The sequence below is a fragment of the Lissotriton vulgaris genome, chromosome 8 (genome assembly GCF_964263255.1).
Source record: "Lissotriton vulgaris chromosome 8, aLisVul1.2, whole genome shotgun sequence".
Lineage (NCBI taxonomy): Eukaryota > Metazoa > Chordata > Amphibia > Caudata > Salamandridae > Lissotriton > Lissotriton vulgaris.
The window spans coordinates 276,264,326-276,287,733 of record NC_141696.1 but is presented as its reverse complement, the minus strand read 5'-3'; the positions used below and the strand labels follow the sequence as shown (position 1 = coordinate 276,287,733).

The 23,408-nt window shown below is 43.9% G+C and overlaps 1 protein-coding gene across 1 annotated transcript in view; it reads right to left on the bottom strand.

Annotated features, from left to right (window-relative positions):
• Positions 1–23,408, bottom strand: part of TMPRSS15 (transmembrane serine protease 15) — a 1,377,509-nt gene that overhangs the window by 994,365 nt on the left and 359,736 nt on the right. Inside the window, exon 6 of the mRNA XM_086934040.1 lies at positions 14,647–14,766. Coding sequence (XP_086790166.1) covers positions 14,647–14,766 — 120 coding nt within the window. The remainder of the gene's footprint in view (positions 1–14,646; positions 14,767–23,408) is intronic.

The window sequence follows — 23,408 nt, the reverse complement described above, 5'->3', positions numbered from 1 at the left end:
GTTCCGCAGGTGTGTCAGGGAACTGTATGTAGTCTCCCATTCTCTGAGTCATGACATCCAGGAACTTCCTGAAGAAACGGGACAGACAGCTCTGGGATACTCCTCCTACTGCAGCTATCACACTCTGGTAGCTCCAAGAGGCAAGCAGGTGTATGCTGCACAGCACCTGGACATGGGGAGGGATGGCGTGGGCCCTGGGTGTTGGATGATCCAGGTATGGGTGGAGGTCCCTTATTAGGTCCATGATGGTATTGGGGTGCAGCCTGTACCTCTGGAGTATCTCAGGCTCAGTCAATTGGAACAGAGTGATCCTCTGCCTGCACACCTGCTCCTCCCTTTGCCATACCCTCAGTCCTGCAGCCTGTAGCCTTCGCCTCCTCGCTATCACATAGAGTGCAGCCATTTTGACTGGAGGGTTGCATTTTGGGAGCCTTTTTATAGCATCCACATGGTTACCACCACCTTTCAGTCCATGTTAAATTCCGACTCAGAAATACCGAATTTGGATGATATCGGTAATTTTTCCCTTTCCTACATCTCAATGGCCATGTTTTCCGATTCCTTATTTCCCGATTCGGTGTATACCGAGTCAGTATTTATCCGATCGGTGAATACCGATTCGGTAAATATGGACTTGGTTATTTCCGAGTCGGAATTTTACCGATTGATATTCACCGATTCGGTTTCTTTTTGGCACCTACATCTCATTCTCGCAATACCGCTCGGTAACGGCCGATTTTACCGATTTTGGGCCGTTACCGACCGGTATTGGCCGACCTACATCTGGCCCTTAATCTGCTATTGGCGACAGCCCACAAGCAAGGGAAACTAACGTTTTTGCATTTTCCCTTTCTAATATTTACAAAGGTATGAGTTTGTTTCTGATTCTTCATGCTGCTTCAAAATAGCAACTGTGCTTGGTTTCTCTGCGTCACAGGCAAGCAAGACATCAGCACCATACTTATCCCCTGATTCTGATAACAAACTCTATGCAAGGTAGAAGCAACAGTCACCCAAAGATCAAAGACAACCCTCACCCCTCCATGTCTCAGCAGCCTCCCAGTCCATGGTGTGAAGGTCTCCACTGTTCCTGGGTGGTCCATTTTGTGCAAAAGCAGGTAGTGTTAACTCTAACATGTTGTACTCACAATGCAGGCCAGTACAGTCTGTGTCACTGTCACCGGGAAATTCATCCCCGTGAAGCTTGCATCCCTGATTTGAACGTTTTGCAGCTTTGGAAAATATTTCTCCATATTTACAACTGAGATACCAAAATCTAAAATATGGCAATTAAAACAAAAAAACTTTGTGGCTAGGAGCTGATTAGCAGACCCCACCTGGAAAAACGTCTGCAAGATGTGGAGTTTTTCTATATGAAATTAAATAGGCGTTTAGGCACAGACATGCTTGGTGAGTCGTGTCAGAAATGCATGTATTCCGAAAATTCTCACTGTGAGAAATTCAGCTAAGATGTCGTTTTTAAGTGCAAGCAACAGGCACAATGATAATTATGAAGGTTGGTCGTACAGGAACAACTGCTTATCAGGGGGTTTCGAATCCTTCTCTATCACTAGCAAGGAAAGACAACCCATGATGCTCTTTGAAATGGTACATGCTTCTGATCTGTGGAAGAACACCCCGGTGATTAATCAGCACAGGCTCTGAATCTCGGAAATCAAAGGAGGTGCGTTCGGCAGCATGCAGGTCTGACGCCTCTCGAGATTGCAGGATGACTGTGAGAGCTGTGACCTGAGCCGCGGCCTCGCGGTATGAAACTGATTATTTTTTCCATCTTCTGACATCTCTCAGAAGAACAGTTTCATACACAGAGAAATGAAAGGGAAAAGGAAGGTGTAAAGCTGCCTGCCACAATCATGGACTTATCAGAAATAGTTCTCTGTGCATTTCTTTTGAGCCTCTTATTATATGAACAGCAATAGCAGAGTTTCAGCCAACGGGGTCATTACTCTCTGGACACTTGTCTTGTTCTCAGTGCATGCCAGTGCCCACTCCCATTTCCATAACCCGGTTTGTCTACGTAAAGTAATGAAAGGATGCATTCTATACATGGAAGAGTATCCGTTCGAAATATAAATATGGGCTAAGAACATCGGGGCATATTATCAAGGGGGTATATCTCCGCTTTTTTGGCTTTAAAAGCCAAGAAAGCGGAGATAAAATCATCTCCCTATTACCTAGCTGTCGCTAACACCAGTTAGCGACACCTAGTAGGAGATAGCGACCATCTTGGGCCCCGCTTTGCATGTCAGTGAAATTTATCACGAATGACATGCAAAGTGGGCGTGCCAAGATGTTAGCGACTGGAAACAGTCGCTAACATCGCTATCTCCTATTACCAACTTTTGGAGATATTCGCGCTAAGCGCGAATATCTCCAAAAGCTAACACCTGCCCCTGAGCAGTTCTTAGCCAAGTTATCCAATGGTAGGTGGATAACATGGCTAAGAGCATTAGCTCGGTAATGCATGAATATCGCTGACTTTTCAGCGATATTTATGCATTTTGGCCGATTTTTATCGCTTAGGAGATAAACCATGATAATAGCAAGGTTCCTAAGTGATAAAAATCGCCGCAGCTTGGCGATAAAAATATTGCCGCTAAGCCAACATAGCGATAATTATCGCTAGTTGTTGGTAATATGCCCCCTCATTGGAGAGAGAAGACAATGAGCATCCAAGCATACTATTAAGGCATAGCCCAGTTTTATTTTAATTATTTGTATTTTAAACCTTGAGATGCTAATATTTCACCTTTACTTAGATATTTATTAAATTGCCCACATTTGTTACGTATCACTTTGAGGAAGAACTCTAAAAACTTTACTACAAACTGGACCGCATTAGAAGTGGCTCGTACTGCTTTTTATGGGTGAGAGTAGTAGAGGTCTCGGACCAAACCAGTATTAAGAGGCATGAAGTAACTCAATATGTGGGAATGTCACATATGATGTCACTATAGGTGACACTTCTGGGTCAAGCTGATGGAACTTGTCCCAACAAAAAGCTACATAATTTGGGAATAATATGCAGAATTCTGTACACTAACACTTGTTACTTCCAGTGGCGGCTCCTCAGCTATGGCGTAGGTGCGTCGGCCCACTGCTTTCAAGCAGTGCAAGAAGCAAAACCATAAAATAATAATAACTTTCAGTTATTATCATTTTATGTTTGTGTTGCTTTGCCTGCGGGATGCACTGCTCTTGGAGCAGGGGAGGAGTGGTTTGCCCAATGACTGCTTTGTTGGCCCTCGAGGGCCGCCCAAACCAGTCATGCACACTTTCCCCTTTCTCCATGCAGCCTGTATTACAGCCTGAATGGAGAACATGCCCACCCCTGCCTGAGCACCGTGTCACGGTGCTCGGACCAATACCAATGCTGCATTGCAGCGTTGTAATTGGCTTAAGAGAGGGAGCCTTGCTGCCGGTTCCCGAAGTCAGAGGCAGGAGAGCAGGAGCAGAGATGCAGGACCAGGCAGCAAGGGTAATTTTTAATTTTTTTAAAATCATGCTCCCTCGTGCAATGGCAACCCCCCAGTGCCCACAAACTCCCCAGCACCCACTGGCCATGCCGGCTGCCACTGGTTATTACCCATTCCATTCCATACAATGTAAGCAGGGGATTCCCATAGTATTTCTGCATTCTGGAATTTTCAAAATCTGCTTTATCAGTAATGCAAGATTCTGTAAATCACAAGTTATAAGGAAGGTCTGTATGTTTTAATATATTTAGTTTTCCACTTTGAGAATGTTGACTCACGTGCAAATACGTTTTGGAATCACACTGCTTCATGATTGTACCATTGTCAATGACTAGCTCCATGTTCCCCTGGTCCCCTGGTGTAATTATTTTATGTTGTCTTTGTTCAAGAGGCTCCAAACATAAGATGAACCAGAAAGGATAACTATCTTGCTAATGAGCTGCTGGACTTGAGAAGTAGATTGCACAATTTCCCATCCAAATAAAAATAACAGGAAATGGCTAGTTGAAGTGAACAGCCATTCAACTAATTAATGTCATTTTATTTCCTTAAAAAGGTCCACTTAAAATAGAAAATTAGGACTGTGTGACCAGCCATCTCGATGTGTTTTGTACATAAATCTACAGCCAATTTGCTGCCTGTCATTACTATGTATAGTTGTCTCTGTGATATGGCTCAATAAGTTAAATGGTTGCTGCTAAATTCTGCTATGATGTGCAGGTTTAAAGTTTGACTCATGCCAGCTCGGGGATGTATCCTCCCATTATCAACAAATTATTGGACATTAAATTGGGCAATTTGAATATTTAGACATGGCAGAAATATGCCATGAAATTCAAGATAAAACAAATATTTGCAATGCAAATTGCTGTGACATCGTCTAACACACTTTTGGCTTTGTCAGTGCTTTTTTTGTGCAAGCATATGCTTCCTGTGAAAGAGCCCATTCAGTGAAATAAATCAATGACTGAAGTGGGCTGAGCAAGTTCCCCATGCTAAATGGTGTTTTGGGTGGGAAAGAAAATGTGATTCACACAACTAAAGAGCAATGTATGGCTGAAAGTATGGAATGGAATGTTAGTAACCTCAAAATGTCTTGGCTAACACAATACTTAGAAACAAGTTAATTATTATGAATATGAAGCATAGCCACATTTTGCAACATGGTGTATGGGTACACCTAATAAGTCAATTACCTGCTCAGTCTGAAAACATTTCATCATCAAATTATTTTTATATTTTAATTCACCAACAACGCAAATACTATTTACAACAACTTTGTAAAACTATTATCTATGCATTTTGATACTTTTTTCCATGGATATTGTTTTTTTCTTGGATTTCAAGTGGAAGACAGCTTGACCTCCTGAGGCCATTCTGACAAGTCACAAATGCAAAGAGTAGCCCTTTCAGTCTGTGTGGTATCCTTTCTCAAGTCCAGCAGTTTTCTGAGAAAGGCTGGATAAAGGCCCAGCTTTGTGGGGTGCACTAGCTTGCAGATGTGGGACACCTTAAGTCACACCTAGTACCTCTCTGACTAATCAACTAAATATTTCCAACCCCGACCTACCAAATTTTTCAGTAGTCCTTGTTTGCCTTAGTGCTAACAGGCCCAAAATGTCACATGCCATACTAAACCTGGACTCGGAGGGTTGGGAAGGGAGGGTAGGTATGATAGGGAAATCACCAATGTCTTTCCACATCTAACACTAACATTTAGTTTAAAGCAGGCACTGTACCAACAACAAGTCCAGAGACAGACACCTGGGAAAACAATGCAGGATATTTCAACAACCAGAAAATGGAAACAAAAGAATGTTTTTGGCATCCTATTCTCTCCCTTTCAGGTGTGCCCCAAGTGTCACATGTGGCTCAACAAACCTATAAAGCAGTATTTGACAGTGTGGTATCAAGAAGATGCCCACACAACCAACTCTAAATATTCTGTGGAATTCAGATGAATCATCACTGCCCATTCAGTAAGCCTTGTTTTTGCTTCTGGATGGCATTATTATTATCATAATTATAAATATAGGAAGTATTAGTAATAATAATAATAATACTAGTAAGAATCCTTCCAGTACACAGTATCAGGCTAAGATATAGCTTTAAACTTTTCTTATTTGGTGTGTGTGCTGTACAGTATAGAACAAATGCAAAGCTGGAAAAGGTTAGAGAAAAGCAAACGTTTCTGCAATGTTCAGCCTAACTTGAGGAGGCATCATTTTGTGGTGCAAAGCAGAGTCTAAAATCCTAGTGGGTAGGGTTTTGTGCCAAAACAACAGTTGGTTGCAAGGAAATGTATGGTAACGGGGCTATTTAATAGTATGGAACATTAGGTATGTCATACAGAATAAGATGACAGAATATTGAATAGGGAGGAGAAGTGCTTGGAGAAAAGATGGGAGGATGGTTAGATGTCATCTTCCTCTACGAATAAAATAACTTATATTTGTATTGCTACATAGGCATCATATATGTTCATTTGATGCTACACTGGCGACGAGGATAGGATGAGTAAAGTAAGTAAAACTTTATTGTATAGTTAATAAAAACTATTACAACATTTTTAAAAAATGAAAAAAATTAATAGCATCAGTTTAAAACTGGTCAATATGCATTCATAGTTTAGACTCAGCATCATTAATAAACAAAATGTTATCAAAGAATGTTCAATGCCTAGTCAATTTGATTTTATAATGTCCATTAACTAGTTGTCGAACGGCGAGTTTGACTCATCTTCCTCCGCTGTATCCACTGACTGGCAAGGAAGAATGGCGGGTGCAATTTCTTGCATGTCAGTGAAAAGTAGGAGTTATTTACTCTCAGATTAACGGCATGATCTCAAATTTCAGCTTTGTGCGGTGACACCCCTTTTGCTCTCAAACTTCATGACAAATTTAACTAATCTGCAGATAAATTGTGGATCTGCTGCACACAGGACTTTCACAATGGCGGAACGACAGGTACGTATTCCATGTTCAATAAACTTTGCTTTAAGCCATTGCCGTTGTTCCTGATCCAGTGCAGGACAAATGCAGAGTAGACGGATAAAGTCTTGTTTTGCGTTGCCACATAGATCACACTTCTTGGTGTCAGGTTTCCTCCAGTCCGATTTATCTGCGTTTGTCGGCAGATTACCCATCCTTAAGCTGAGGTATTTCGATTTGACATATGCCGAAAAAGAAAACGCCAGATAGGCTGCGGGTTTGAGCACGCTGTATGATTGAATTAGCATCCAGGCATGTGCTCGGTGACTGAAAATGTACTTATCGTTGACCAGCGAGTGCCTATTTGGAGCTTTTTTAACAACCAGCTTAAATGATGGAACCGGTAGCTTAGTATGCCACAAACATGCAAGTTCTGTAGTCTAGAGGGACAGTTTAAAATACTTGGCATACTGAGAGTTGGGATTATTTAGCATTGCTTCCCACGTGGCAAGGTTGATTTCTGTTTCCCTGTTCATCCATATGTCATACCAGAATTTGATGGTCTCATACTTTTTTTGCAGTGCTTGAGATTGTAGGCCAAACTCCAGTCGGACCTGCACAGGTGAGGCATTGGGTGGTAAACTGAATACCCGCTTATAAACTCTAATTTGAATCTTGTCAAGAAGCTGTGCACTTCTGCCATAATGTAGCACACTGCCGTAGACTATTGTAGAGAGTAACTTGGCGTTAATGACTGTCAGAAGGGGATTAATAAAAGGGCCTTTTAGCTGCTTGGAAATACTATTGAATGCATGTACCAGGGCTATTCCCTTTTTTTCGAAGACATCGAAGTGCAGAGAAAAGTTAAGGCGACTGTCCAGCTGTACTCCCAAGTATTTATAATTATCCACAACTTCCAGTTTCTTGTTTTCTATGGTAAAGACTGGCTGTATGTTACGCCAACGAGTCATTATCATGATCTTTGTTTTCTGGCTATTTATTTCAAGAAGATTGCATTTTGTGTATTCTGCCAGTTCATGCAGGAGGCGTTGCAGACCTATTTTTGTCTGACTTAGGAGCACCACGTCATCGGCATAGGAAAGATGTGTCAGCCTTAATGTTCCTAGCAGCAGCGGGTGGGCGTTAATCCCATTCAACCTTGTGGTTAGGTCTGCTATGAACAGATTAAAAAGGTGGGGGGCCAGGACGCAGCCCTTCTTTAATCCATCATATGTATTGATCTTCCGTGTTAGACGATGCCCATTAGCAATTTTTACCTGCATCCAGGTGTCTGTGTATAATTCCATTATGGGATTTAAAATTGTATCCGGCAGGCCCTGCTGTTTTAACTTTCACGAGAGTAACTGATGGTTGACGCGGTCGAAAGCCGCCTTGAAGTCTACAAAGCAGGAGTACAATGCTTGGTGGTTTTGCATACTTTTTTCAGCGATTAAACTTAATGCCATGACATTGGCCATGGTGCCTGTACCCCTACCAAAACCAGTCTGATTTACCGGAATTTTCCAATTATCCTCAGACCATTTTAGAAGGTCAATTAACACCAAGGATGCATAGTATTTTGCTTCTGCATCGATGAGTGCTATCAGACGGTAATTAGATGGATTTTTACGGTCTCCACCTTTGTAGATCAGGTTTATAATCGCCCCTCGCCAGCTATATGGGAGCCGACTCGTGTTATTTAATGACCTGAATATGATGGTTAACTTGCCTGCCCAAAATTGAGGGTCCTCCTTGTAAAAATCCTGGGGGACACCATTTGGTCCCGGTGCACAGTCTTGTCTGATTTTCTTAATTATTTGTAATGTATCAAATTCCACATGTGATATGAATGTTTGATCGCCACATAGCTGATTGGCATTCCAGTTGTTAAATTTTAGAGGGGCAAAGGTCTTCAGTTCCACTGTTTTTAATATGTTGTGAGTTATGGTTGTGGATGGCGCCGATGAATTTACTGAAGGATAGGATGAGTAGGATTTCAACAAACACCCTGCTTGAAGAATCTGGAAAATGTATTCAGTTGATTTGGGTTTAACACCTCCAGACTTTGGTGAGGGCATATTAGCTTTTGTTTTTGTTTTGTTCTGTGTTGCTACTGTTTTAAAGTGAAAAATAGAATGAGCGGTTGTTTTAAGGGTCATAAGAATGCAGGACCATTGCATTGGAACCTCAATAGAATTGTTTTGAACAAGAGAAAGGTAAACTTTTCAAATGATTAAGAAACTAATAAGGGTGAAAAATGAGAAAAGTATTGTAACAAGGAAATCTCACAGAACAGTGCAAATGCCAAAGTATTTGTTGGATTATGTCAAGTAATATCTGAGGTTAGTGATCTTTCATCTTTGTTTGTTTGTTGTTTTATGTTAAATGAAGAAACATGATTTAGTTAGGCACAGTGGATTTTTTGCATCCCATTAGTAAGACTTTCTTTATTATAATCTATAATGTATTAACATTGTAGTCATATGTAATGGTTTGAACCTATTTTACATTTTTTTAAATAATTCTTTTTATTAAGTAAAGGTAGTGTTTGGTACCTGAGTATTTAGCAGTGCGGAATGTTTGGTATGCCTTGCAGAATGTGATGAGGGAATATGGAAGCTATTCAGTCAAAAGATTGAGTATCGAGTTTTAATTATCGTGACAGAAATATCCACAGCAAGAACATCATGGTCAAGAATATCGACGTTAAGGTTAGAAATATTGATTTAAAAAATATAGAAGTCATTAATATCGTTTCTAAACAATTAGTTATTTAAAATGTCGATTTTTAAATTAATGTTGTATATTTAAGTATAAGTTTTAAAGGTATGTAATTGCAATCTGAGATTTTTAGTTCCTTGGCGGGCTGTGGGTTTTTAGGGGATAGGATGGAAAGTAATGTATTTATAGTAATTAATGAATATATTTATTTATCGATATTTTTTTATTGAGATTTTATAATGTTAATAATGTTTTTTTGGGGTACATTTTAGGCGCAGGCTCTGGGGGTTATGGGGTAAAGGTTGGGAAGTAATGTATTTTTATTTAATTAATTATTAGTTGTTGATTAATACTAATTAATTAATTGACAATTAATAATGGTAGCTGTGTAATTCATTTTAGGTGTGGGTTGTGGGGTTTATAGGGGTAAAGGGTGGGAAGTAATTTATTTTTTATTAATTTATTAGTTGTTAACATTAACTAGTTAATTGATTATTACTTAGTGTAAGTGTTTAAACATGTTTTGTGTGTGGGCTAAGGGTTTATAGGGCTTTGGGTTTATAGGGGTGAAGTGTGGGGAGTGAATTAATTTTACTAACTTTTTAATTAGCTGTTAAATTGTATATTATTTAATTGAAAAAGTTTTTTAATTGTGTAATTCATCTTTTTACAGTTTCATTTTAAGTGTGGGCTGTGGGTATTATAGGTGTAAAAGGCAGGCAATTAATTAGATTTAATGTGTACTCATTTTTATTTTAATTAATAATATTTGTTTAATTTATAATTAATTATGCTAGTTACGAAAATAATTTTTCATTTTCAATGTGAGTTGAGTGGTCTTATAGGGTAGGAAGTAAATAGACTTAATTGATGTAATAATTAATGTTTTTGTTAATACATAATTTCTAAATACAAATATTTATTTGTTTGAAAATGATTTTTTTTGGTACTATTTGTAGGTATTTGTGATATGTATTTCACATGATATTATGTTTTTATTTTTTATTTTTATTACTAAATATATTTGTATTTTTATTTTAACAGATTTATATATATATATATATCAAACACACAAGTTGCCCCGCTGAGAGTAGCCACCACGCTTTGTTTTGTTCGTTACACCTTTATTGCAGCTTGCACACAGGAGTTTCAAAAGCGCACGCAGCAGTCTGTGCCATACGCGTTTCAGGATGTGAAATCCCTTCGTCAGTGGCAGGTGATGGAAGAAAGCAGGAGCGGAATTGGTAACGCCTAAAATAGTTTGTAAAGTCCTGCCCATAGGGCGTGGTTCTTACACGGCATTCTGGACTATGTGGTCCTCTCAAGTGAGTCCGCTTCCAATGCCCTATGGGCAGGACTTTACAAACTATTTTAGGCGTTACCAATTCCGCTCCTGCTTTCTTCCATCACCTGCCACTGACGAAGGGATTTCACATCCTGAAACGCGTATGGCACAGACTGCTGCGTGCGCTTTTGAAACTCCTGTGTGCAAGCTGCAATAAAGGTGTAACGAACAAAACAAAGTGTGGTGGCTACTCTCAGCGGGGCAACTTGTGTGTTTGATGAATTAAGCAGCTGCGTCCAGCTGCTTTGAGAGAAGCTCACCGTGTGAAATGCGGGTCCATGCTAGCGCCAGAGGGGCGTTAGCTGAGGAGACACGATGCTGCCCAGCAACAGGTTTGTGTATTGCAGCTACAAAGCAGTCACAGTCAGTTTTAATTGTATGCCCACAGCTCCACTTGGACTTTTATTGGTGAAATAATTGGGGGCATTGGAAGCGGACTCACTTGAGAGGACCACATAGTCCAGAATGCCGTGTAAGAACCACGCCCTATGGGCAGGACTTTACAAACTATTTTTGGCGTTACCAATTCCGCTCCTGCTTTCTTCCATCACCTGCCACTGACGAAGGGATTTCACATCCTGAAACGCGTATGGCACAGACTGCTGCGTGCGCTTTTGAAACTCCTGTGTGCAAGCCTCAATAAAGGTGTAACGAACAAAACAAAGTGTGGTGGCTACTCTCAGCGGGGCAACTTGTGTGTTTGATGAATTAAGCAGCTGCGCCCAGCTGCTTTGAGAGAAGCTCACCGTGTGAAATGCGGGTCCATGCTAGCGCCAGAGGGGCGTTAGCTGAGGAGACACGATGCTGCCCAGCAACAGGTTCGTGTATTGCAGCTACAAAGCAGTCACAGTCAGTTTTAATTGTATGCCCACAGCTCCACTTGGACTTTTATTGGTGAAATAATTGGGGGCATTGGAAGCGGACTCACTTGAGAGGACCACATAGTCCAGAATGCCGTGTAAGAACCACGCCCTATGGGCAGGACTTTACAAACTATTTTAGGCGTTACCAATTCCGCTCCTGCTTTCTTCCATCACCTGCCACTGACGAAGGGATTTCACATCCTGAAACGCGTATGGCACAGACTGCTGCGTGTGCTTTTGAAACTCCTGTGTGCAAGCTGCAATAAAGGTGTAACGAACAAAACAAAGTGTGGTGGCTACTCTCAGCGGGGCAACTTGTGTGTTTGATGAATTAAGCAGCTGCGCCCAGCTGCTTTGAGAGAAGCTCACCGTGTGAAATGCGGGTCCATGCTAGCGCCAGAGGGGCGTTAGCTGAGGAGACACGATGCTGCCCAGCAACAGGTTCGTGTATTGCAGCTACAAAGCAGTCACAGTCAGTTTTAATTGTATGCCCACAGCTCCACTTGGACTTTTATTGGTGAAATAATTGGGGGCATTGGAAGCGGACTCACTTGAGAGGACCACATAGTCCAGGAGGCCGTGTAAGAACCACGCCCTATGGGCAGGACTTTACAAACTATTTTAGGCGTTACCAATTCCGCTCCTGCTTTCTTCCATCACCTGCCACTGACGAAGGGATTTCACATCATGAAACGAGTATGGCACAGACTGCTGCGTGCGCTTTTGAAACTCCTGTGTGCAAGCTGCAATAAAGGTGTAACGAACAAAACAAAGTGTGGTGGCTACTCTCAGCGGGGCAACTTGTGTGTTTGATGAATTAAGCAGCTGCGCCCAGCTGCTTTGAGAGAAGCTAACCGTGTGAAATGCGGGTCCATGCTAGCGCCAGAGGGGCGTTAACTGAGGAGACACGATGCTGCCCAGCAACAGGTTCGTGTATTGCAGCTACAAAGCAGTCACAGTCAGTTTTAATTGTATGCCCACAGCTCCACTTGGACTGTTATTGGTGAAATAATTGGGGGCATTGGAAGCGGACTCACTTGAGAGGACCACATAGTCCAGAATGCCGTGTAAGAACCACGCCCTATGGGCAGGACTTTACAAACTATTTTAGGCGTTACCAATTCCGCTCCTGCTTTCTTCCATCACCTGCCACTGACGAAGGGATTTCACATCCTGAAACGCGTATGGCACAGACTGCTGCGTGCGCTTTAGAAACTCCTGTGTGCAAGCTGCAATAAAGGTGTAACGAACAAAACAAAGTGTGGTGGCTACTCTCAGCGGGGCAACTTGTGTGTTTGATATATATATATATATATATATGTATATATATATATATATATATATATATATATATATATATATATATATATATATATATATATATATATATATATATATATATATATATATGTAAACATTTTTCAATTTTTGTCATTTTATTGATGATATTGTGCTTGTTTTCAATTTATTCTGAACTGACTGGAGTGAGAATAGTAAATGTCACCGTCCGCAATCCAACACTTTCCGTATTATTGAACGTAATGGAGTGCGAAGAGTAAATGTTGTCCCTCCACTATCCAGCACTTTCCCTACTGTTGCACTCACTGGGGTGGGAATAGAAGATTTTACCCCTCGCAATTCAACTCTTTCCCTACTGTTGCACTCACTGGAGTGGGAAGAGTAATTTCTATCCCTGCGCTATCCAACACTTTCCCTACTGTTGTACTCATTGGAGTTGGAATAGTAATTTTTACCCCTCTGCTATCCAACACTTTCCCTACTGTTGCACTGACTGGAGTGGGAAATATAAGTTTAAAGATTTTTAAAAAGTTGAATGTTTTAATTTATAATAGAATGTTTTTTTAATAGATGTTATGTTATTTGTATATATATATATATTTATGTGTTACATTTTATATAATTAAAACATTTTAAAATATATTAACATGTTTATTTTAATAATTGTTTTCAAGTAAATATATATATTTATATTAATTATTATATATGCGTGTTTACCTTTTTTAATTAGGTTTATTTGTTATATTTGTTTAAAAGTTTATTAAATCTCATTTTTGTTTTAAATTAATTTTATTCTTTAATATGTCTAATATGTATTAATTTATTTTATATATATATATATATATATAACTATATTTTGTACAGCAATATTTATGACTGATATATTTTTTGATATATTTTGTATCTAATATTTTAAATATTTTAAATAAACAAGTTTTAAGCTGGAAAGTAAATACCAAAAACAATACTTTACTTTACATCAATGTGTTTTATTTTTTTTGGGTGTTTAAACTTGCCCATAGTGTCGATATATTTGGCACTTGGGGCTTTATTCCGCCTGATGTTTTGATGTTTTGCTTCCTACTTTTGTATACCTGCTGGGAGAGTAAAGATTTCTTTGAGGTGTGCAGCAGCAGTTGCTCCTAAGTTAAGGTGGAGGAAAATAACTCCACTGCTCTCTGAGCAGTGCAAACATGAAAAATAAAATGATAATAAAACAATGTTATTATTATTTTATTTTTCATCCCAAAAATCCAAGTCAAGGGCAGGGTGGGCCATCCTGAGGGGCAGCAGAAGGGAGGAAGAGTGGTTGGCTCTGTAAGTGTGCATGTTGGTTTAGCCGGCTGTCTTAGGACAGTGAAAGCGACATGCATCTCATAGATTTATTCAACCAGAGCTGAGTGGCATAGCCGGGTAGAGAACAGGCATAGGATCCCAGGCCCAAGCTGAGAGCCAAACCAGCCCGCTCAGACCAATCCCTGTGCTTCTCTCATGCGGGGTAGTATTTCCAGCATGAGACCAGCATCTACATTGACTTAGGGGAACCTGTGCACCAGCCCATGGACTGTCTGGAGTCAACAGTTGCAGAGGGGCAGAAGAATACATAGGTGGCGGCCAGCAGGTGAATTTCTTTATATTTTTTTCTGTTTTCTTCTCTCCCTTGCTGCTCACCACTTTACTTCAAAAGCAGCCACCACTGTAGTGTAAATGGGAACCCAATTATATAAAATGAACAGCACCTCCATTTTGACTGGTTATCCACTAAAAGCCTTTCTATGTCTAGAAAAGTATTTAGGCTTCTTTGGGGTCAAAGCACATTCTCAACAGATAGCTCAGAAGGCTGTGACGATGCCATCACGTTATTTGAAAGTAATTACTAGGTTATTATTCACGATGATAACATCTCAACGAAGTGTGTGGCTGCTTGTAATTGTCTAGAATAATTTCTAAAAGCAGATAGTTCGTGAAAGGATTATTCATTGGTGACTTACCACATGTTTTTTCATATTCATCTGAGCTATCAGGGCAGTCTGCTACTCCATCGCAAAATTCTGCTTGCAAAATACAAGACGTTGCATCAGCACAAGCTCTGTGCAAAGTTGGGCAGGGCACTGCAGTTGGAAAAGAAACCAAGATGAGTGTTACAAGATAAACGTTCTTTGTACATTTAGTTTCAGGTCACATCTCACAGCGAAACATAGCAACATCTATGTACCTAAAGCTGCTAAAATAATAAAGTTGAACCTCCCTTCCCCATTTTGACTTATAATTCTTCTAGCTTGAGCTTTGTTCCACGGTCCGTTTAGGAGGCGCCATAGTTTTTTAATTATATACTCATTTCCAACGTATTAATATTGCTAATTACATTTCCGGTGTATCGCTATCTTCTGCCAATCCAACCTTCATTTATCTGAATCATTAAAATGTATGCTCCAAGAAACGGTTAAAATGTGATGTGTGTAAAGGAGGGAGATAAAACCTTTTGACGAATCCCCCTTTGTGATAAAACATAGAAGCCACACAGCTGTTTACACATTCATCGTGAGGATCTCTTAGTGATTGAGGAACCATAGATTGGAATTAAATAAGAATTATGCCTTTAAAGCGAGGGTCTTCACCTTCACTTTTGTTACTAAATATACAGGGCCTCATTTATGAGGCCGTGCGTCACTTTTACGCCGCCGGTGCGTCACTTTTTGTGACGCACCAGTGGCGTAAAAAATGCGCCTTGTTGCGCCTTTTTTACAAAGTGACGCATCTAGGTAGATGCGTCACTTTGTAAACCCCTGCGCCACATTATACCTGCGCCAGGTATAATGTATGCAAGGGGGGCGTATTTACACAAGTAAGGGTCGTAGAAGTGACGCAGTGAAATCTATGAGATTTCACGGTGTCACTTTTAGGACGCTGTTTCGTCAAAATCTTGTGCCTGCCTCACAGCAGGCGTAAGACTGATGCAGGCCCTTTCACATGGGGCTTGCCTCATGTGAAAGGACGCATAGCTGGAGTTGCGTCACTTTTGTGACATACTCCAGCAATGCATCACTTTTGCGCTTACAGATACATCAGAAATACTGTCTTATCTGTAACTCCTTGCGACATTATGGCTGAGATACCCGCCACCCCCTCTCAACACAATCCCCCAAAGGAGGGAAACCGGAAACAGTTCTTGAAGTTTTTGGAAGAGGGAGGGAGTGACCCTCCCCGGCCGTATTTATTAAAACAAAATTAAAACATTAAATCAACAGTTTCATATTAATGTACAATTTCATTACCACATTGCGATGTTTGGCTAACCTTAACAGATTCTCTAATACAGAGGTTCTCCTAGCCGAACTAACATCCTACAAAACATTGACTTGCAATTTTGAAATTGTACATCCTAACGTTTAAGGGCCAACGGCAAGGTCGTAACCGGTGTCAAGATCCCTAACCAGAAATACCCCCCCCACTTGGGAGGGGCGACAGCACAGAGGCGTACCTCAAGTGCCACTACCAATTTCCCTTGACTTGACGGGGGCACCAATAAAACTCGACGCCACTTAAAGGTCGTTCGAGGACTCGTGTGAGGTATCTAGAAGGTAGCGTAGACCCCCCCCCAAACCCCGCACAACTTACCACATCTGCCGTCGCAGACGTCACTGGCCCCGGGAAATTCCACAGGAGGGGGCTGTAACCCCTCCTACACAGGAAGGGGCCTTGACCGCCTTTCCTTTCTTTCGGCGACCCATCCTTAGAAGGGACCGCCTCCCCGTTGAGGGGCCAATGGCCACCTCTCCCGAGCGCTCCCATCCGTGTTGGGTGACGCCCACTCATAGGGATCTTCCAATTAGTGCTCACCGATCATGACCTTAGCGCCCGACCAAAATAAATACGACAATGCTAACTAACCTACTAAACTAAAACCAAAAAACATTGGCTACTACGAGCGTATTAAAAGCATGCTTATAAATGAACACTAAAGCCGAATTTCTTTAATCATAAAACATGAATGACATAGACCATTCTTTATTACATACTCAAAATCAACACGATAATACCACAACCTGTAACGAATTTAGAATTATCCATCAACTTTTATTCAATACAACTGGCTGTCCTCAGGGGCTGGTGGGTGGGTCAAAATTGGCTCTTCGTCCCGTCTCGAGCTCACGTGCAGCGAGGAGGTGCAGCTTCAGAGCACAGGAACAAGAGGATGCCTTCTGGTCTTGCGTCCCCTTTTATCCGTCTTCAGGGCGGGCGTAACCCCGCCCCGGCCTGCCCCGAGGGCGTGGCCAGCCGCGTCAGTGTCTAGGCCAGCCCACTCTAGGGCGGGAAAAAGCGCGCCCCGGCTACGCCGCTTCGGGCATACCAGCCGAGACTCGCTTCCCGCCCAAGATGGCTTCCCGGGGGGATCGTGGTACTCTGCCATACGTTCGGGGGGACCGAGTGGTCGCCCCTTTCCATATGGCTGAGATACCCGCCACCCCCTCTCAACACAATCCCCCAAAGGAGGGAAACCGGAAACAGTTCTTGAAGTTTTTGGAAGAGGGAGGGAGTGACCCTCCCCGGCCGTATTTATTAAAACAAAATTAAAACATTAAATCAACATTTTCATATTAATGTACAATTTCATTACCACATTGCGATGTTTGGCTAACCTTAACAGATTCTCTAATACAGAGGTTCTCCTAGCCGAACTAACATCCTACAAAACATTGACTTGCAATTTTGAAATTGTACATCCTAACGTTTAAGGGCCAACGGCAAGGTCGTAACCGGTGTCAAGATCCCTAACCAGAAATACGCCCCCCACTTGGGAGGGGCGACAGCACAGAGGCGTACCTCAAGTGCAACTACCAATTTCCCTTGACTTGACGGGGGCACCAATAAAACTCGACGCCACTTAAAGGTCGTTCGAGGACTCGTGTGAGGTATCTAGAAGGTAGCGTAGACCCCCCCCCAAACCCCGCACAACTTACCACATCTGCCGTCGCAGACGTCACTGGCCCCGGGAAATTCCACAGGAGGGGGCTGTAACCCCTCCTACACAGGAAGGGGCCTTGACCGCCTTTCCTTTCTTTCGGCGACCCATCCTTAGAAGGGACCACCTCCCCGTTGAGGGGCCAATGGCCACCTCTCCCGAGCGCTCCCATCCGTGTTGGGTGACGCCCACTCATAGGGATCTTCCAATTAGTGCTCACCGATCATGACCTTACCGCCACAGGCCGGATAGTTGACCGGCTATCCGGCCCCCCCACAAAGCTCCTACCTAAAGGTCATGTTATAACGTTTTTAACCATGCTAAGAGGTCTCCTATGAGTAACTCATTCCCCACCCGAGACAAATGCACACCATCCCCCAAATACATACTGTCATCATTAATACAGCCATGCGAAATAGAATGCAATGTCCTGGAACGGAACAACCTACTCATTTTGTTATTAAGCTTTCTAACAGAATGATTCAAAGCAGGAACAGAAATAGCACCCCGCCACACCTTTCGTGGGATCATATGGGACCACGCAATTGTGCACCCCGGAACTCTCCTCGCCAACCAACTTACAGTGGAAAGCATTGCCTCCAGGAGAAGTCGTCTACCGGTGGTGACCAAATCATTGCCCCCTAGATGTACTATGACTATAGACGGCGGTGACCTCTTCCGCCCTAACAAACCCTCGAAGAATGCTTGAAACTGGTCAATACAGAGACCGCCTCTTCCGTAGAAGGACACACTGTACCCGTATTCCCCAGCTACGTGAATCATGTCACCTGCTTTGAATACGTCCGCGGCACGCCTCACGTATGAGTGGCCCACGACCCACACCTCCTTTTTCACAGCCGGTGATGCCTGACCGCTGGCCCGGTGTTGGGTCGACTGCATAGTCCGCCCCGCCTCGTAGGCTTGCGCAACTGAAAACCAAACAAAAACAGGAAGCGTGAGTACATCATTACAGCTTCACAACATGTGCAACCGCACATACCTCTTATAACAATTGGAGGACCAACGCCCCACTCGTTTCACTTGTTCAACATTAAGACCCCTAGCTGTAGCTTCTGTAGCAGCCCCTATCCGAAAGGAATGGGTCCCAAACTCGCCCGGGTTCAAGCCCGCAGCGGCAATTGACATCGCAAGCACCCGCTGAAACTGAAATTTTGTCAGTGGGGTGGCGTCCGCGTGTCTCAACAAGGTCCCCCCCCATGATGTCACCCTTCGTGCTAGGTAGTCTTCTAAACACTTTACCGGACACATGGAGGACCCGGGAATCCTGCGTATGATTATGCAGTTACCCATCCCACCTTGATCGGTCTTGGACCTGACAAAGGATACAGTCATTGTCTCTCCTCTGATCTGAACGTGTTCCCGGCACAAACCCCCTGTCACATCCTGTTTGTTCCTTGCCACCAACTCGCTTACCCGCATCGCCCCATGAAATGCCAGCGTAAAAGCGGCCCGGAACAACACCGTCTCAAACTGAGATGAACATGTGGCAGGGAGTGTGGCCAACAACTGGGCCAACCTATCCAAACCTATCGGGCGCCTCTGATCTACTCTGCGACCCTCAAGGCGTTGCCACCCATGCAGCGCTTTCTGTACAACGAAAGACGCTGTCGGGTCCTGGGTACCATGAGCCCTGGCAACAAAGGAAATGGCAGCACGATGCCTCTGGGCCGTCGCCACCGATTTCCCAGCCCTACGCAAGGACATCATAAAATTCACTACCCATTCCTCGTGGCCCCAAAGCCCCTCTCTATCAGTCCCCAAAAAGGCTAAATAGGACCGGAACGCCCCTTCATATGCCTTCCTCGTCCTTGGTGCTAAACTCTCTCCCACGAGGTGACGAAGTTCGGGGCACCGAGAGACCAGAGAGCTTCGGGAAAGGGTGCCGGCTCCGGGTCCGCTGTGGGAAGGAAACCCGAGAAAGCCTGCATATGAAAACGAGACAGTGCATCAGCCGCCTGGTTCATTACCCCCGGGACATGTCTAGCTCTGAATAGCACATTCAGCTGCATACACAGTAAAACAATTTCTTTGAGCAGTCTCAAAATCAGTTTGCATCGTGCTGCCTGGCTATTGATACACTCGACCACGGTCATATTGTCAGACCAAAATACCACAGAGTGATCTTTGAATCCTTCGGGCCACGTTCTCAGGGCCACCAAAATGGGGAAAAGTTCCAGGAAAGCAATATTACTTGTCAATCCATTGTCATGCCACCATGCCGGCCACCTTTGTGCCGACCATTTTGTGCCGAAGATGGCACCAAAACCTATGCTACCTGCCGAATCTGTCCATAGCCCCAGCTCTTCAGAGGACACGGCCGGTTTGTTCCAGACGACTCGACCATTGAAATCCGCCAGAAATGTCAACCAAATGCGCATGTCCTGGCGGACCTCAGCCGATAGTCTCGTGCGATGATGACCCTCCTTTAGGCCGACCATAGCTTGGGCAATCGACCGGGAAAAGGGGCGGGCCATTAGTATAACCCTCAGGGCAAAATTCAGCTGTCCAACTAACTGCTGTAATTGATGCAGCGTAACTTTAGATCCACTTATACACATTTGCAAGGCTGCCCTGAACTTCAACACTTTGTCAGCTGGTAAACGAAAACAACCCTCACTGGAGTCTAACTCGATCCCCAGAAACTCGAGGCAAGTCGCAGGACCCACCGTCTTACCTGGTGCCAATGGCACACCAAACTGCTTCATTAAACACAAAATTCGGCCAAGGCCTGGCCACATTCAAGATCCCCGGCTGCCCCAAGGAACAAAAAATCATCAAGGTAATGCATTACATGTTGGAAACCCGTCTTTTTTGTGAAGACCCACTGTAGAAAACTACTGAATTTCTCGAAATAGGCGCAAGATATAGAGCACCCCATCGGCATACACCTATCCATGTAAAACTGACCCTGAAACATGAAACCCAGGAGACGCTGGTCGTCTGGGTGTACCGGGAGCAACCGGAACGCTGACTCGATATCTGACTTCGCCATCAGCGCCCCGGGCCCCAGGCGATTCAAAATGGCTACGGCCTCATCGAAGGATGCGTACCGCACCGAACACACTTCCGGGTCTATTGCATCGTTTACAGAAAGACCCCGTGGAGCTGATAAATTATGAATCAGTCGGAACTCACCTGGGTCCTTCTTGGGGACCACCCCTAAAGGAGAACAAACAAAATTCTGCACCGGAGGTGTACTAAACGGGCCGGCGACCCGACCTCGAGTAACCTCCTTACGGATTTTTTCCTGTACCACGGTCGCATGTTGCAGGACCGAAAGTTGATTTTTACACTTTTCCACACCCTGAAAGTCCCCTACTGGGATGCGGAAACCATACGAAAACCCGTTCCGCAGCACCCCAGCAGAAGTACGATCCGGGTATTCGCTGAGCCAGGGAATCATCGCCAAGGTATCAATCGGGGTAGGTAAAGGCGCCCCTCGGACCATGTTAGACCTGTTTGGCGCCTCCTCTACCCCCGTTATCACCCGTTTTGGCTCTGCACGTGGACTCAGGATGGGATGACCCGCACCCACTACATTCGTGTCTAAATTTACACGATCCCTGGGGCCTAGTACATTTACTTCTGTTGAAATTCCAGCAGAACCCCTTTTTCCCTGTATTGCCGGCAGGTCTCGAGTAATCGTCAGTACCCGTACCTGATCGAAAGGGCGTCCCCGCATATTGGCGGGAGGACTCGCCAACATTACTCCCTACCAATGGCATTTTCAACATACCTGTCTCCTTCATTTTATCCCATGTCAAAGAATCATAACAATCCCAGGTTAAGCTTTTATTATGCTCTTTAGCCTTTCTAAACAGATTATCGTAGCAGAACCAATGGTTACCCTGGTGTGATGTCGAGTACCCCATGATTCGCGACTGATAGGTCGGCAACTCGGAAAGCAACTCGGGCCTACGTTCCCCCAAGATCGACGTAAAAATCCCCCATGCTTTGCCCCAATTGCCAATATTCTCATTCACTTTAAAGGCGGCCATTTTTGCGCGCCAAACACTCGGATGCATGAGGTCTTTCTGGCCTTTAACATGCTCCACCTCATAATGATCAACAAGCAACGAGAAGATGTTCACATATTCCCCCGCCCAAATCTTCTCTTTAATTGCCAAAGGCACATGTTGACCCAACCTTTCTCTACGAGAGGGTGCTGACTTGTCCCTCGCAATCGGCAATGGCCGCTTACCTGCACCGGACGCTGCCTCTGCGGTCGTAATCGTCCCTTGTGGCTTGTCAACTACTGCAGCCGGCGCGGGCACCTTGGCTGCCTCCCGTTTCGCGCGCAATTGCTTCAGCAGCGCCTGCGCGTCGACAGCCGTGGCGCCCTCACTACTATCGCCCAACCACGCTGCTAGTTGTGCTGCCAGCTCGGGCGGCATATCTTCATTGGACATCGGGGTGACCACCACGGGGATCGGATTCCCCTCCACGGGTACTGGGGTTGGCGCTTCGAGCGGGGTAGAAGGAACCGGGACGTCTCCCCCAGCTGGTCCCCTCTTTGGCCTCTTGGCTCTCCCTCCTGGAGCTGCTCCAGCCGAAGGACGTTCCGGCCCCCCTTCCCCCTCTCTCTCCGCCACCCGCTTTTTTAGCTCGGTCATCTCCTTCATGAGGACCCGAAGCATCTGTTCCGTCATCATTCTCTTTCCGCCTTTCTTGGGCATTTCTCCGACAGAGTATCTGTAAGACAAAAGAAAGATTACAACGCTCAAAATTGGCTCTTCGTCCCGTCTCGAGCTCACGTGCAGCGAGGAGGTGCAGCTTCAGAGCACAGGAACAAGAGGATGCCTTCTGGTCTTGCGTCCCCTTTTATCCGTCTTCAGGGCGGGCGTAACCCCGCCCCGGCCTGCCCCGAGGGCGTGGCCAGCCGCGTCAGTGTCTAGGCCAGCCCACTCTAGGGCGGGAAAAAGCGCGCCCCGGCTACGCCGCTTCGGGCATACCAGCCGAGACTCGCTTCCCGCCCAAGATGGCTTCCCGGGGGGATCGTGGTACTCTGCCATACGTTCGGGGGGACCGAGTGGTCGCCCCTTTCCAGATGCGTCATACATTAAATATGACGCATCAGGAATGTCGCAAGGAGTGCGCACTGAGAAGTGACGCATCGCTGCTTTCACGCAGCGATGCGTCATTTCTGATAAATGAGTCCCACTGTATGCCGCTGTCTTAAAAGCCCTTTATGACTAAAAGCAAAAAAAGATTTTTGGGAGCTATTCATGAATTGCATTTTGTAGTAGGTGAAATAGTACTACAGCAGAACTAATCATAATACTTTTATACGTACCTCCATGGTGCAATGGCATGCTCATATTAACAATTTGTAGGGCTACCACATCTAATTCATACCTTTTTTTAAACATGTAGGTAGCAAACTTTTTAGACTTCATGTATTATTTTAAAGTCAGAGCAATTCCTCTTTTTAAAAAAAAATATTTTCGCTTATACTTCTGTACTTAAATACCTGGCCTGAATTATCAAATTACCTAAATTAATCAACATCCATCAGCTTTTCGTACATTTGATTTTTGTCCACAAGCAGAAAGGCCAGAAGATAGCCAGAATGTAATGGGAAAAAACTGTTTTTCTCCATGATGTTTCTGTGATATATATCCAAACCATTAAACTACCTTGGGTAGAGCTCAGCAGTTTTTACTATGCCGAAGCTACGTTTATAAGGCTGACTGAAAAAAGATCACTTTGCCTTCCTTATCAATGTGATTTAAGTGTACACAAGACAACATTTTAGCTTTCCCCTCTTAA